Raw genomic sequence first — 17,132 nt, 5'->3', positions numbered from 1 at the left:
AGCACCCTGGTTTGGGGGAGGTTGGTCATTGTTACTGGTATGTCCAGCCCATCTTCTGGTCCTTTTTGTTGGGCTTGGGCAAACCTGAGTTGGGAATGGCAAACCAAGCTTTGTATTTTGAAATGCAATTACATTATTTTTTTTACTGGTTGTTGATGTCTGGTTTTGTAAGATAATCTGCCTGAATGCCTGTAAAAAGTTTTATTCCACTGAGACTGGACTGGTGGCTTTTCACTGAATTTCCACAGTCATGCTTGTGCCAAAAGCAATGGTATATTTGGATTTCTTTTTCTTTTTACATGTTAATTTGGGTGTTTGCTCGTTTGTGTGCTTGTTCAATACAAATCTACTGCTTGATTAAAAAATACATCAGAATTGTAAACTGTTTCCAAGTGGCATGCTCACTTGTGAATGCTCAGTTCTGAATGTTTTTTGGGCGTGCTGAATGATCTTAACCAGTTACTCTGGCTTGAGGAATGGATTTAACATAGAGAAAAATTCTTAAATGGAAGACATTTGACTGTTTTAATAGAGCACTTTGGTAATTAGCTTGTGTTAAGATACAAGAGGGTGTAAAATGTGAAAGTTGTCTTGAAATTGTGTGGTTAACTAATTTGTGAAGATGACACATCTCTAAAAGAGGATGGAGGCCTGGGAGGGGTTTTTTGCCTATATTTTCTGATTCTGTACATTACCTTTCTGGCTAGAAGGGATGGTAGAATATGCTGGAAGGAAATTAGGGTGTGGAAAAGAAGCTCGAGGTCCACAGACAGTGGTTTTAGGTGTTAGTGAGGACTGACTTTGGGTTTCTCAACCTTGAACTTCGAGGGATCACAGCAGTCCACATTGTGCTTTGTTAAAGTAGGTAGATTGATTCCCCCTGGCCCCCCCAAGGGGGTTATAATTAATCCTGTAGACTATAGTGTTTAATGGTGGGGAACAACCCCTGAGAAGGATGCTTTCAGCCTTTCCTGTAGTAGGGCAAGCTTCCCACGTACTTTCTGCTAAGCAGTCACACGCACAGCTTCTTAATGAGTCAGAAGATAAAATAAATGGGAGAGTTGTGAATTTATTATTTTTTTTAAAATTCTGTCCTCCGTGTGCTGGGAACCTGAAAATCGTATTGATCAGGTCAGTTGTTATTTTTTCCTACCAAGATCAGTGGGAGAAGTTCCCTTTCCCGTTAGCTGGAGGCAGGCTAAGCACCATAGTCGCAGTGTATATTCCCCTTCCCAAGATTTCTGACAAGTACATGTTTGTTTAAAATAAATAAAAAATTTTACTTCGTTTGCTTGAAGTAAGATGCAAATCAGTAAATGCTTCTCCCTTCCATCTGTCCACACCTTTGTATTTCAGAGAGCAACTAAACATCTTTTTTATTGTTAGTATATGGATGTCATTTTCAGCTTATGAGAAATATCTTGAGCTGTTTGATGCCAACAATGAATTTTAAGTGCAGAAAAGAAACCCATAAAAAATAATAAACTGATCTCTGGAATTTTTTCATGGGCTCTTTTGAGCAAGTGAAGTCGGGTGCTCTAGCTAGTTTATGGTAAAAGCTGCTGAAGACAGGCAGTCAGAGGAAGAGGCAATAAATCACACAAGCAGGTGAGATGCTGCCGGCAATGCCGCTGGCAGCAATTGCAGAAAACTGTTTTCTCCCCAGATCCCCTCTTCAGTTTAAAGCAAAACCAGACGTTGTTTATTTGTCCTTAACATAAGCATCAGTGTAATTTTGCTTTGGATCCATCTCAGTGGGAAGGGAAGCAAAAACGGTTTTTTTCAGTAAATGATACTTGAACCTGGTATCCCATAAGCATAAATAGCAGTTATGTTGGATGAAATTAATGCCATTAGCATGTTGTCTGCTGTTAGTGATTTGCCTCCCAATGCTCTCCAGACGATAAAGGCAGAGCTACTGAGAAGAGTTTTATTTCATCGATAGAGCTGAACTTCTTTCCCCTGGAAACTGTATTTTTTGGTGATCTATATGGTTATTTTTGTCTCTCTTCTTGTGGTTTCTGAACCAGATACGGGTTAAATTTTCATCTAAATTATTAGCTGAGCTCATCCCCACTCTGCAGTCACATACAATGGTGAGTTCTCTCTCAAAAAAAAAAAAAAAAAAAAAAAAAAAACAAACCAAAACCCCATACTAAACAAAACCTGAGGTGGATGAGAGACATTAGCTGCAGACAGTGGGTCTGACCTGGAGAGGCTGTGTGCTAACTCTTGCTGGGGTGTCTACTGAGGTTTCTTAGAGGTGCCCAGTCAAAGCAACGACCTGGTTGCTTCAGAACTTTCTTGCTCTCCGCAAGTCTAACAGTTCAACTTTGATGTTATGTTTTGCCTGCTTATTTTATTGTCGGTTAACCAGTTTTCTTTCCTTTATCTTGTATATGATGGGATCTCCGCTAGACAGAGGTAACGGTGGGGGGCAGTTGTATAGCTGGACCCTCGTGCGGTGGTGTTTGTTGGTGGTTTTTCCTAAAACTGTTCCTAAATTCAGCCTTGCTTTCACCATGCTTCTGTGCTTGCATGACTTGGTTTCTGTGGAATAACCTCATCCACGCCTACTTTTCTTTATATTAATTTCATTTTCCTCTGTGTGTGTGTGCCGCCTCCTGCTGTGTTCTTAGAATGGATCACCAGTGTGGATTTCAGTGTGCATCTCCTAACAGTTTTATGGATCCTTTTCAGTCTTTGAAGCTTCAGTGGATCAAAGGGACTGGGATTTTTAGCTTAGTGAAGGAGATTAGCTGATAAAACACACGTGGTATTTTCTATTAAAACAAGGTGTTGAAAAAGAACTGGAGCAAGAGAGATTGAGATTGGTATTGATTCCGATTCTCCTAGTGAGCTTGCTAAAACACGCTTCTGAATCGTGTGTCTCTCGTAACTACACATTTTTGGTAACTTTGATCACACTTTATATCCATGTGAAATAGTTCTTGGCTACTGCTACAACAGAGGATAACTAAAACACTATTAGTGAAATATAATAATTTCCCTTTTGAACCCTGTATTTAAAAAAATCTGGGTTTTGTAACACTAATCTCTCTAAGATTCAGACAATTTTAAGCAAAAAGGACATAGTTTTATTTATCTGTATTTCAACTAGGCTAAACCAACTAATTAATATTGTGCAATTCCATATTCCTCATTTGAAATGGGGAAGCACTGATCTTTGCAAAGCATTTCTGACAGATTTGAAGGCTGGAAAAGGTCCACTGAATATGAATGAGATAGTAGGGGTGTGTATGTGGAACGGCTTGTTGGTGGTTAGGATACAAATAAAGCCTTCCATTTCTCTATTTAATCAACTGCTTTATTTTCTCTTTTTGGAATCTGTGTTGGATGAATAAATAGAAATTATCCCAGGAGCGAGAGAAATTTGCTGATGAGGACAGCATATTTTATGCCCTTGGAGAATGTGGACTCATTTCTTTTTCTGACTACATCTTCCTCACGACAGTCCTTTCCAGTAAGTACAGTGGGTTTTTTTTCTCTGCAGTTACTGCTTTTTTTTAAAGTTTTGAAGGTTTACAAGCAGTGAATTTGCTATTGTTTTCTATGTACATTTCCCTAAAAGGAATTCTTGATTGCTTGAAACTTGAGCTGAATGAATAATTGCTATTGCTTCATCTGGTTTAGTCTTAGCTTTGAGTGGTTCAGCAAGATAAGCAGATCGATGAGTTCTGAAGATTTATTTCTCATTTTGAAATGTCACAAATTTTTTTTGAATGAGTCATTTGACCTGCTGTTCAAAACTGTAAATGGAGATGTGTTCTTGAGCTGTGTTCATACGATATTTGTGTTTGGATGAATACTGCTTTCCAGCTCTTCACTGGTTGAACATGACTGTTCAGACTCTCTTCTCCAGCTGTATTTTCCCTTGGGTAAGCTCAGGCTTGTGCATGATGTGATCCAATGAGGAGAGAAGTTAAGCCATTTACATTTCAACAAGTATCATTAGATACCTTCTGTCTTTTCACCCTGCTGTGCTTGACTTACATTTGTGGTATTTTTGTGATCTGCTAATCTGTCCCAGCGAAATCTTCTGTACTTGAAGTGCTGGCACTTGAAAATTGACATTGTTGGCAAGAAGCAGTGAAACTGAAGCCTTTGGTAATGTCAGACAGCGTTTCTAGCCTTTCTTCGTGGGGAGAGTAAATTCAAAACCTTCTCTGCAGAGCTTCTCTAGCACCTTGGAAGGTGCCGTATCACAAAAGGGAAGTCACCAGAAATTTCAGTTATTTTTCAGCTCCATTAGAAAATGTGGGGTAATAGGGAGTATACTGCTGTCCAAATGACCTGAGACATTTTATTTTCAGACTTAAAAAAAAAAAAAAAAAAAAAAAAAAAAAGTAAAACAACAACTTGGCCATCTAGTTTTGTATCTGTTTCCTGATGGCCTTATTATAGGAATTAAAAAGCTGGACACTTCCCAGTTTGCTGTAGACCCCTCTTTGCTACCTGCTCTGTGCTGTTCAGGGAGTCAGCTGGGTAATTTGATAAAAACCTTTGCGCTTTGGTAAAAGTAACAGGTGCTTTATTTTTTACCCCATGTTCTTGCATGCTGTAACATGGACAAATGAGAGAGGCAGCTCTTCATTTACTGCACACAGCGTTTTAGAGGATCTATTACAGGGGAGAAACAAGTGTCACGATCTTGTTTGTTGTCAAATGCACGTGGTGGGGGAAAACCTGTATGTGACCTTCATGTTGTGGAAACAAACTCCAGAGAGAAAGCTGGTTCAATCCAGGGGACTTGTTTTATGATTTTAATCTGTTTTTTTGATTGACTGAGTCTCAGAACTGAATCTTAAGACTTTTGCTGTTCCTTTCTTACATTAGTCTAACCTTTGCCGAAATTATCTGAGATATTTTCACTTGTGTAGCGGGGGCTTTTAATCTGAGTCACTGCATACGACGAACACACAAACCTATAGTATCACATTACTGAACGTGGTTTAGAAAACACTCATGCCATTGGCTTTATGGCTGTGCTGGTGGTGACCAACCCCCTGATCAAGTACGCAGGGTGCAGAATTAATTTCATGCACTTCCAGAGGCAACAGCAGGAGAAATTGTTCTTGCTTTGGATTAATTTCTTTGTTGTGAGAATGAAAGAAAAGGGACCACGTTGCGTTAGAGTGGCAGCCAGCCTTATTTTGGAGGGTGGTGTGAGAGCAATAGGTGTGTTTCCTCTTGTTCTTGGGCCTTTAAACTGTGCTTGCAGTTACTGGGGAATCAGGCTAACAAGAGGAGACAGAATTGGGTGGTTTGTGCTTTGAGGAATGATATGAGGGGTGGGCAAAGCAGGAACTTTCAAAAAAGAAGGGAAAAAAAATAAAAATAGGGTGGGTAGGGGAAGTGTTCTGGGACTTTTGGCCTGACTTGTCGGTATTTTGGGAGTTTGCTGAATAGACATTGAAGATGGAGAAGTGTCTCTGGAGCTACTGGCAATGATTCCCCAGAGGATGAGTTTTGGTTTCATTTTTAAAGCATTTGCTTTTATAAAAATAAAACCCAAACAAACCTTGCCCTGTGGCTAGATAGAAAACTGACTGATAGGCCGTGCTGCTTTACTCTCCTACTCGTGAACTTTAACTTGCAGGAATATGGTAGTTCCTGATGTTTGTTTGTTTGTTTGTTTGTTTGTTTTGCCTGGGAAATAAATAAAATAGAATGAGGAAAGTACATCTTAAACCTCACAGTTCAGTATTGGTTTTCTCACTGTGTTGTTTAAATAACCCAAACATTAAGTGTGTATACGGTCAAGAGAACAGTAGCTTACATCAAATAGCTAAAAACCACTAAATATTGAGAAAGGAAGGTGGTGTATTGAGCACTAAAGCAGGATAATCAGAAGGGGAATGCGAGATCAGATGTGGGGGTGGGAGGCAGGAGGGAGGGTTGTTCTTCTGCTGTGCTCAGAAGTGATGGGAAGAGATCAGTTGTAGTCTGGTCTGGCTTATTGAACTCAAAACCGATCAATGATAACTTCTGAAAACAAAAAACACAGAGGGCTTTGTGTTATTGTGCTCCTTGGGCAGATTATGCCCAGCAAGTCTGCTGAGACGGCTCCTGCCGCTCTCCCTGGCTCTACCAAAAGCATGGCCGGGCTTTGAGAGTGTTTTCCGAAGGTTTTCATTTAATTTATCTTTGCAGCTTCAGCTGGAGCTCACTTCAGTTGTATTCTCTGAAATACGGACTGTGTGGCAGCTGCTGGGGAGGGAGAGGAGGAGAGAGGGCTGGAGGCTTCATCTATACGTTGCTCCCAGACAGCTGTTTCCATATTGCACAGAAAATGAAGTCTGTCACCGTATTTTATTTCTAGCAGTGTGTGTTCTTGTCGGTTAGTGTGTTTCTTTGAAAATGTATTTTCAAAATGACTAATGAAATAGCATTTAACTGCTTCAGAAAGTCAGCTCTCTATTAAAGGCAATGAGAGATGAGTGGCCTTGAGGATACCCCACAGTTTTGGTCGCTTCAGCCGCTCTCTGTGTTTTGGGTCAGAGGTAGAAGGATGAGGAAAATACAGAATAAACAAAATGCTGATGAAATTTCCCTTGGGCCCTTCAGATGACATAGGAAAGCAAAGACATCACTTCCCTGACCAAGGAAGTTTTTGCTTTTGGACTTGCATAACTGGTGGAGGAAGGAGAGAATGAGCTCTTCCATCATCAGCGACTGCAATTTCAGAGCAAACATGGTCAGTTCTTCAGGCGCAGTAATGCCCATTTGATTAACAGGTACTGAAGGGAGCTGGGCATTAGAAGAATAAGTCAGTGTTGTTTCTGTAATTGGACTGTTGCTGTGTCTGGATTTACTCTTCCTGGAACGAGAGTTAAATAGCAGGAGCTCAAGCCAAAGTAATTACTCTCTTGCCAGGACTCTCGTAGCAGACGTGCAGCTCCTTCTCTCATCTCCTGCGGGCTCTTTCTAGACCGCGGTGTGCTGCCATCCCTTACAGGTACTGACTCGCAAGAGGCCTCTTGCCTGGAATAGATTCTCCTTGTTTTTTTTTTGTTTTTTTTTTTTTCCCTGTGTAGGAAATAAATCCCAAGCCACCTAGCTCTGGAATATTTTTTCTGGCTGGATATTGTACGCTGTGCAGGTCCCTGCAGTGGAGGTGGCACGACATGTTCTCCTGCACTGTTGCATGCAGGTGATGTGATTTCTGGGGTCTGTTTGCACTGTGGCCGTTTTGAATATGTATTTCTGGCTGACACGAATGTCTTCAGCCTTCTTCCCTGCCACAAGTGAAACCCGTTGTCTTCCCAGTAGTGTTTTAGTCCTACAAAGCAGCACTAAGTCCCACAGGGCTCGTTCCTACAAGACAAGGAGACACAGGGTTGCCTTCAGTTTATAAGAATATTTTGGTCCTGTTCATGTTAATTTTATCTTTAGTCTAAAATTTCAAGACGCTCAGTTTATCTACATGCATACCCATGGATCCATCTCATGGACACTATGTGATGCAGGGATGTCTTCAATACTTTTCTGCCAGCCCAGTCACTGCTGTGTGCAATTTCCAAGATGTATCTGAGCAGCAAAGAGATCCTCTTTCAAGGGATGTCCCAACTATCAAATGTAAGCCTGGTTGCTTCATGTCAGACTGAATGCTCTCTAGCTCAGCATTGCACCTCTGCTATGGGCTGGTAGCTGTGCTGAAGGACAGTAATGGGATGGATTTTTTGGGATTGGCAGTTTGGAATCTTCCCAAGCAGAGCTTGACCCTCTCCAGTTTGAAAACCAACATTAGGGCATGGGATGCTCTACCAGCCTCACCGCCTGCAGTCTTCATTTGATCTCTCTCTGTTCACCTCTCCATCCCTTGCATTTTCACGGCATGATGGGCTGATGGATCTCCACCAACCTCCTGTATCGTAGAGGACAGTAAATTTGCAGTGGGGAAGGACTGCTCTGTGTGCAGCACTTGTTAGCCTGACTGAGAAGTTCCAGAAACTTACTCATGATGATTTCTGTAGAAATAGGAAATAAGAGTAATTTTGTGTCACTCGTAGCAATATCCCAGAACCTGCATATAGTTGGGGTGTCCCCTTTCTCCGGGGGTTCCCTGGAGAGGGCAGTTTCTAATGGCCTTTGTTCCCAGCTGCCATTTACACAACTTGTTTCTAGGTCCTTATTTCAGAGAGGCATTTCAAAGGGAATCTTGTTTTCCAGCAATGCGCTGTGAGTCATGTGGTAACTGATGAGAAGCTGTTGAAAGCTAAGCCTTGTACTCCAGCCGAGACGCTGTCACATTCTCTCAAATCTCTGCAACTGAGATGTACGTTTGTCATTGATGTTGTTGTGGTTTGAGCCTGGTCGGCGGCCAAACACCACGCAGCCACTCACTCCTCCCTTCTCTTCCAGCGATGAGAAGGGACAAATGAGCCAGGCTTGTTGGGGTTCGAGATAGGACAGGGAGGGGCAAATCACCCATTATGGTCACAGGCAAAAGGCAGACTTGTTAGGGGAGGAAAAAAAGAACATAGATTTATTACAGACACTAACAACACATAACAGAGTAGGACAGTGAGAAGCATTGCCACATCTTGAGCACACCTTCCCCCCTCCCCTCCCTTCTTCCCGGGCTCAGCTCTGCTCCCGGTATCTCTACCTCCTCCCCCAGTGGCACAGGGGCAGAGAATGGGGGATGCAGTCAGTGCTGCTGCTTCTGCCATTTTCGGTGGGGGGAGCTTCTGGAATTTGTTCCCCCTGCTCCATCGTGGTCCCCCTCTCACAGGAGACAGTCCTCCACAAACTTTCTCCGATATGAGTTCCTTCCACAGGCCGCAGCGTTCCCCACACTGCTCCGTCATGGGTCACTAACTTCCTCCGACTGGATTCTCTCCCATGGCTGCAGCCCTTCCCCAGCTGCTCCGGCGTGGGACTCCCCCGCATGCTGCAATCCTCCCAGCGCTGAATTACAGCAGCGGGGCTGCCTTTTCCCATGAGACCCCGGCCTTCTTTGGGCACAGCACCTTGATCATTCGAGCAGGAGCAACAGGCCATAAATCAGTGTCTGCTCCACTGTAGAGTTCCTCCACTGACCTTGGTGTTCACGCAGCTGCCCCAACTCCTCCTCACCAGTCCCACTGCTCCTCACCACGTCCCTTCTTCAATACGTTCTCGCAGAGGCGCAGCTGATGGGCTCGGTTTTGGTGCAGAGGTGGAGCAGACTTGGAGCTGGGGGAGCTTCGAGAAGCTTCTCACAGGGGGCCACCCCCATAGCCCCCTCCCCTGCTACTAAAAAAAACCCCACTACTCACTCAAACCCAGGACAGTTGTTAAAACCAAAATACAAAATTTGGTGTCAAAATTACAGTGTCTTTTTTGTTCACTAGCTAACAAGAAAAATAGAAAAGTGAAACAGCAATAATTTTTTTTTTCTTTAATTTCTTTTTTTAAATGATTAAATAGAAGAAAGCTTAAAAATGGGGTCATCTGTGACATCACTCCAAGGAAGTGTGTACGGCATGCTTGGAATGAACTTGTGTATCTTGAGGTAGCACACTGCTATGGTACAGCTTTCCAGAGGGTGGATTGGAGCATACATTCACATGCCAGATCCTTCAGCTGTTCCTTACACGTCTGATCCATGCGTTTCTGCACAAGCAGACAATTTATTTGGGTTTTTAGCTGTCAACTCTACTAGTTAGCCTCTTCTTTGCTTTCTGTTGTGCACCTCTCACTGTCTCTGGTGACAGCGTGGACACGTGCAGCTCGATAACCTTGGAGCTTGGTACCCAGGTAGGGCTTGAATGCACATGCCTGGGTTCTGGCATGTGAACTTCCAGCGTGGATTTAGAGTGAGGAGCTAACAAAAACTTCATTTCTCTTGGTCCAGGTTGTTTAAGGCTTTTCTTAGTATTAATAATGGTGGTTTTTTTACTTTGCATGCTGGCAGGTTCATTATCAGCCACTTCCTACCCCTTTTCTCACATGTGGAGCTGCAGTGCTGAGCCACGGGTGTCGGTCTAGCCAACATGGTCCAGCTTATGCTGTTGAGAAATAACACCTACCCCAAACACGTGCCAGTAATACAAATAGGGTGTACTTCTGCCAGGTATGAAAGACCTGTTTTCCACTGGTGAAAGCAGCATTGTATTTTAGATTTTAACTGGAATTTGAAAGTCGGATGAAAACTTGATTTTCTGGGTGTTAGACTGCTTTAAGGCTGAAGTCTGTAATTTAGTGGGGTTTGTATACTTAGGTTTTAAAATGATGCATTTGTATTATTTCAGAGGTAATTCTGATTCTTCCTTGTGATAAGAAAAAACTCTTAGGTATTTGAAGATAGTTTACTTTTAGAACTGATGATATCGTGGCTCAGTCTCCATGCTGTGGATGCTGTTATTTTAGCTGCCCGTTATTTACATTTCTGGGTTGATTAACATTTAAAAAAAAAAAAAAAAAGTTGGTGGGATTTGGATTCATTTTTAAAATAGTGGAATAATTTGAAAGGAAAGTGTCTACAACATTAGGACAGTTTAATGTTTTTCCTTCATGTTCTTTGCAGCTGGGGCTCGACCATCTATATTCCATGGATAGTTACTTATAAGGCTGTAACTCCGTTCTCAAAAAAATATTGCAGCATTTGGAGATGCATTATGTGAAAGTGCATCATCTAGCTCTTCCCTATTACTGGTGCAGTCTCTTACAATAAACTAGATACTACTGCTGGCTGCAGTCTTGTAAGGGTGAGCTCATCTCTGAGTCTGGTTCTTGAGTTCAGACAGAAATGTTCCAATTCAAGCATGTACAGAAACATTTCTCAACTGAAATACTGCTGTGCCAAGTCAGACAGAATAATGACCATTCTAATTCATTCTAACCTGGAGGGGGGGGAAATAATCTTGATTAATCTTTGGCTGGAAGAAGGTGGTAAGCTTTTTTTTTAATGATGTGCCTTAAGAAAAGGAAATGAAAAAATATAGTTATAACTGCAAAGCTTGAACAACCATCTCTCTAGGTGAAAATCTGTCTTTACTTTAGGAGGACTGTGTTAATTTTGGATTGATTATGAACGTATTTCAGCTCCAGGGTACTATGGCCTTTGTACGTATATTTTTCTTAATTTTGGGATACATGAGAAAGAAGCAATCATAGGATATTTAACTCATAACGACTGCTTTTTCTGAATATAGCTTCCCAGCTGAATTCTTGATCTTTCTTCCCACATTGGAGTTGCTGGTGGAGTTACTAGGCATTAGGATGGATATGGGTGTCTCGAGCTGCTTTGTGCTTGTGTTTGCTAAGGGCTGCTTTCAGACCAAAAGATGCGATATTTCAGGGTTTTCAAAGGAGTGTGGAAAAGTTCTACTTCCTTTAAGTAACATCATCAAAAAACCCCACCCTACTTTGTCAAGGAAATCCTTAAACACATCTGAAGGGAGCGACGTTTATTCTTCAAAGTGTGTTCAAAATGGTTTTCCTAAGATGCTGTGCGTCCGGTTGAGATTGAAGCTCTACAGACACTTAATTTTTGTGTGCAACCAAATAAATACTAGATGAGTTGCAGCAGGAGTCAGAGGGAAGGGCTTGCTGAGAGGTATCTCTTCAAGTATGGAGCATCGAGTTTGGGGGAAAGAGAAGATGAAATGAGTGCAAAAATAGTGAAATGTAGCCTTTCTCATCAGTGAGTATTTATTGTCTTTCAGAATGCATTGGTTCTGATGAGACTAAACAGCCATAAAGAGCAACTGAGTGCTGCAAATTGGTCCATTGAATAATTGAAAATAGTTTAAAATGGCATAATTGGCTTAAAGTTGCCTGATCAACCCATCTAATCCCTTAGAGGTTCCCTGGGGCTTTATACTGATAGATTGACTGGGCTTTTTCAATGTGGTCAGTGCTGCTGCTCGTCATCTGTTTGTCTGGTGGAGGTTGCTCATCTTCGTAATGTTACTGTGTGTGGCTTTTACTTTTCTTATTGTCTTTCTGTTCCCAAATATTTGATATGAACAAATAAGTCAAGAAAAATGTTAATTGTTCTTTGCACTAACTCCGAGGTCAGTTGAAAAAAGCAACTTGTGTAGAGCTGGTGGAGCTATGGCTCTACAAATGAGTTCAACCTGATCTTTCTACATATGGTTACATATATCTCAAAGCTAGGAATAGGTAACTTGTTAATTGGTACAGGCGTGGGCTCCAGTATCACATTTTCATTTGTGTTAGTGATTTGGAGGAATCATTAGGAAGTCATTGTATCTTCCTTGAACACCTTAAGACTAGAAAGAAAGCTAGTAAAGAAACTGCGGTTGTCCTGAGCAGTTCCTGATTCACTGCCCAAGGGCAGTTAGTTGCAATGAAAAATCTTCATTCTTAATAATGTCTAAAAGGATAACGAGGAGATAGCTTGCAAGATCAAGCAGAGCTGGAAAGGCAGCAGAGCACTTGGGGAAAATCCAAAAGTGTCTTTCCCTCGTAAAGACAGGCTTTGCACCATATTAAAAGCAACCAGTCCTTTAAATGGTTTTGATAACCATTGCAGGAGGAATATTGCATTCATTTTGAGGTATCTTAATTAAGGAGGCAGTGGGGAAATTCAGAGAAGCTGTAGTTGAGAATGGTTAAACTGGGGGCAGAATAAATGGGTGTGGGTGTGTGTGTGTGCTAAGTTTAGCTAGGCAAACCAGTATCTGCTGCTTTTATGGTCTGCAAGTTTTGGAAAGATGTAAGTACAAGAGGAAGAAGAGAAGTGGAGGTTGCACAGGCTGATCTAACCATGAGTAATGGGGCAGGGGGGGCAAGGGGGGTCAGCTGCCGTCGGGATAACTCTTCCCTAGTAAATCCTGGTCAGAAACATCATGCCCAAGAGGAGAGGCAGAAATCATCTCTCTCGGGACCATTAAATCCAGGCTGCTCGGAGATCAGGGACATACATCTTAATGAACATTTCTTCCTGAGCTGGAGCAGGATGAGCTAATTGTCTTTGGTGCCCTCTGGTTACCTTGGCTCAGATTCATGTTTGTTGGATTTAAGTGTCATTACAAGTAATTGAAGTTAGATATGGAGATCAGAGGAAGAAATGGGCTGTGTCACTTATTAGCTAAAGGAATGAAGTAATTAAATTTGCCAATTTAAAGCCACTTTCCTTCCCTGTCCTTAGAAAATACTGACCCTGCAGATTTTTGATGCTGAACTGTTCATTTTCATTTTGCAAGTGATGTTCTTCTCTGGGGTTTTGATAAACTGCTCTTGAAAATGGGTGTTCAGAGAAGGGAAAGGAAGGAAATATCCTTTGTGAGGGGTGAGTTAAGTATCTTGCTCTCTCTGTTTACCCTGTGGCTGCGCAAATAGGACTTGGTATTATATCTTTTTTTTAAAAGAAAAGGGAGAAAACCCCAAATGCTGATTTTTTTTTACAAGGAGTAACAGATTTTCCAATCTCAGAATGTACATCATTGTACCCTGGCAGAGAAAACGGGGTGAGAAAGATGAGATGTGTAAATTGTTCTTTTTCTAGCGTCTTGTAACTGGATTAGAGTTCTGTATATTCCTCCTTTTCCTCATAGAGGAAGCAACTCTTTCCATGCAGCACTAGATTTGAGGGCTAATAAGAAATTGTGTTCAGGCTTTCACGCAGTCCTTGCAATTGAAGCGAATAAAATTGGATGTGTTATTTAAACATTAAGAGGGTAGTTGGAAGGTGCTTAATATTGTTGCTCTTCAAGGAAATGGGGAATTAATCACTGGAAATGATGGATGGGTACAGAGGAGGCTTTTTGCATAAATCCCTTTAATTAGATGACATCACTGGAGAGATTATGGCGTTGGTGTTGGGGACAGCCGGTCGCCCTGATTGCAGCTCCGCAAGTGCTGGACAGACAAGGGGTGGTGAGCAAAGATCTCCTCATGCCAGCAGGCAGGACAGGGCAGCTGGGTGGAGGCACGGCTTCTGCTGCAGGGTTGTGGATGGAAGGGAGGATAATCCACCGCGTGCTGCTGGCAATTGCCGTGGTTATAGGAGACGTCGCTTATGCATGTGGTCTTTGGAATGTGAAGCCCAAATAATTGGCACGAGGAAATTGGAAATCCAGGGATGATAACGGCGGGACTGTACGTGCTGTATATATCAAGTGGCTAGTGACAGGCTGTTCCTGCCATTGAGTTTAATATTGTTATACATCTGTTCAAGGCATAAAGTGATTGGAAAAAGTGATCTCATTAACATGTTTGCTGACTCGTTTAGTGATGAAGTGCTACAGTTTATGGTAACAAGGAGAAAACACTATGTAAAAGTCTCCTGGTCTTAAATTGAAGGTCTAACTAATGTACAAAATCCAGTTCCATTAATTCCATATTAATTTATTTTTGGTTGAGGGATTCATCTTTGTGTCCCCTCCTCTCATCCCCATCTGGGAGATGCCTTAACACAGAAGGGTGGTTGCAGAAACTCGTTACTCATTATTTGAGCATCCGCAAAAAATATCAAAAGTTGATTGCAACAGATGAGGTTAAAGGGATGTGAGCCTCACCAGTGATGTACATCTTCCTGCCAGATTTGGGTGGGGAAGAGCCATCTTCAGAACAAAAAAAAAAAAAGGCTAAATTTTAATTTATCATTTAAGCTGACAACCGAAGTGCTAGTTATAGCCTAGAGGATTCCCTAGAAATCCCAGCAAACACCAAAATTCCTGTAGGTGGTATATATTTGAAAGTAACAGAGCAAGATAAATTCTCATATATTAACTTAATTTGGAAAAAAATCGTGGCACTATGTTGTAGCTTTAAATGGTGATGGGTTACAGAGCCCAAAATGGAAATGTACTCAAATTCTTTGGCGGGATGCAGAGGAAAGAGCGTGGTTTTGCTGTGATGGGTGGCTGAGAAGCAGTGCTTTTGCAGAGTTCTGACTAAATAAACCATGACAACGTAGACTAAATGCAGTGAAAAATAAGGTACCATGCTGTCTCCAGTGCGCCTTAGCTGGTGAGCTCTAGCTTGTGTGTTATCTCAATGTCATAACTGGACTGAGACAGGGTTGGTAATGGTTTGTTTAAATTTGTACAGCGAGACAAGAGCTGAGTCTGCAAGAGAAGTACCCAAAGCCCGGGTCTGCTCCTCACCCACCAGCTGCTTCACAAAGCACGGAGAATGTTCCGCAGCGCCGGAGGAACGTCCTCTGGCCAAATTAGTGTTATACTGCATGGAGCAGGCTGGAGCTCTTGCTACAGCATCATTTTCTGCTGATTGTCATTAGGAATACCAGATGATGTGTTGCTTTCCCTGCTTTTTCCACCTGTAAATGGAATAAATTCTGTTCAAGAAACATCTCGTCCCCCCAACAGCCTTATCAAGACTTTTGGTAAAAGGAGCACCATGAGGCTTGTAGCTAGAGGTTCCAGAGTTGCATTTTCTTATTAAAAATGCAAGAATTATGGAAAAATACTTTTGGATAAAGTAATTCTGAACTTGTGCCTTTTTTATTGAGCTTTTGTATCTTCGTTAACTGGTGTTTGTTTTTTGTTGTGTCGTGTTTTTTTTTTTGTTTGTTTGTTTGTTTGTTTTATGTAGCTCCCCAGAGGAATTTTGAAATTGCCTTTAAGATGTTTGATCTGAATGGTGATGGCGAGGTGGACATGGAAGAGTTTGAGCAGGCAAGTTGAATGACAACTTGACTTCTTAAGGCCAAGGCATCTTAGTCATAACATCATAGAGAAGCCCTGCACTTACTGTGGTTTATATTTGTGGTTAGTGCTGGTTTACATCTTTTCCTTCTATGCTCTGCTGTGTTCTCTCAGTGTCAAGACATAATTTTTCATTCAACCAGGACAACTGTAAGTATAAACTCTGATGTCCCATGACTGTGTCACCGAGGTATCTTTACAAAAGACGTTTTTTCACTCTACTGATGTGTTAGGATTTTGATCATACTTTCTTCCACAGCTTTTACTGCATTCCTTAATTTTGTCTTCAGAGAGTAACCAAGGCGAGTCTGCTTCAAAGAAGAATTTAGCCACTTCTTTCAATGTAATCTAAAAACGTGTTTATTGAGAGTGTATTTTCATTACTTTATTTTCCCTGCTTCCTATAAGGTATCATCAACAGAGAGTTTGATGCAGGCTTTTTAATGAGCTTAGCCTGCACGCCTGATACTGGTGAGGTCCTCCCGTAAGCTATGGCTTGTGATTGTGTTAGAGTGAGATCAGACTGAAGACTCAAACTGTCAGTGGGGAAAGGTCTGACCTCCCCAGGCACAAGTGTATGGTTTTGTTGCCTATATAGGAAGCAGCCTTAAACCTTTGGAAACACGTAAGTATCCTGAAGTCGCTGAATATTAGCAAAGCTCCATGTGTGTGCTACTCATGAAAGGAAAAGTAAATGGGTTTGCAAACAAGGGAATGGAGAGTCACCATCTCTGTTATCAAAGAACAAGGTAGAGGAGATACACCACTAATCTACCCGATATTCATGTGGCCCCCGGTGACCCCGTATCCCTCAGGGCTCTGTTTAACGGGCAAGTGGGAGCTGCTGCTTCCGGGCAAAGGAAAAAAGACTGGTGAAAAAACCTGCCTTTGTGATGTGTTTTATGCTGGGAGATGGCCGTGTTTGGAGAGGGTAAAATGCTGTGTATGGATATCCAAGAACAAAGCAGCCCTGAATAATCTAGTTACAAATTCTTTCTCATCGGTTAATTGAATGGCTAGTTAACTTCAGAAGGGTCTCTACGAGGTCATGCGTGGCGCCCTTGCTATAAATGGGAAGAACTAGTAGCAAAGCAAGTCTGTTAAATTAATTCTTGCCCTTCTAACTTTTTTGCTGTCATCCTCCTTAAATTATTACCAGTGGGTATGATGTCATTATTATGAGTTTGCTCCAGAACTGTGTAATATAGCTGATTAATTGTATGTTTTTTAGATTCTAACTTTGGACTATGAGGAGAATGGAGTATGTTTGTTTCCAATAGGATATCCCTTCGTGTGAGAGCTTGTAATGTAAACCTGGGAGCTTGTTCATTTTCCTTCAGATACAAATTTGAATACACAGCTATGTCCAGGTTATTGTGCCTGGTTGCCACTGTTTACCTACAACCTACTGATTTGTACTGATTGATACAGCCGTGAAAAATTCTGAGTTTCCTATTTTCCCAAGTCAAAAATGCTGCTCATCCT

The 17,132-nt window shown here is 41.8% G+C and overlaps 1 protein-coding gene across 6 annotated transcripts in view; it reads left to right on the top strand.

Annotated features, from left to right (window-relative positions):
• MICU1 (mitochondrial calcium uptake 1) overlaps positions 1-17,132 on the top strand; it is a 111,605-nt gene that overhangs the window by 54,856 nt on the left and 39,617 nt on the right. For 2 of the 6 annotated variants that reach the window (XM_042788525.1, XM_042788517.1), the window contains 3 exons: positions 2,419-2,424; positions 3,370-3,484; positions 15,535-15,617. In XM_042788525.1, coding sequence (XP_042644459.1) covers positions 2,419-2,424; positions 3,370-3,484; positions 15,535-15,617 — 204 coding nt within the window. Of the gene's footprint in view, positions 1-2,030; positions 2,097-2,418; positions 2,425-3,369; positions 3,485-15,534; positions 15,618-17,132 lie in introns of all 6 variants that reach the window. The other 4 variants (XM_042788504.1, XM_042788511.1, XM_042788528.1 and 1 more) reach the window with 2 other exon arrangements.

The sequence above is a fragment of the Tyto alba genome, unplaced genomic scaffold (assembly GCF_018691265.1).
Source record: "Tyto alba isolate M040663 unplaced genomic scaffold, T.alba_DEE_v4.0 Super-Scaffold_1, whole genome shotgun sequence".
NCBI lineage: Eukaryota > Metazoa > Chordata > Aves > Strigiformes > Tytonidae > Tyto > Tyto alba.
The sequence above is the reverse complement of the archived record's forward strand: the minus strand, read 5'-3'. Positions and strand labels throughout refer to the sequence as shown.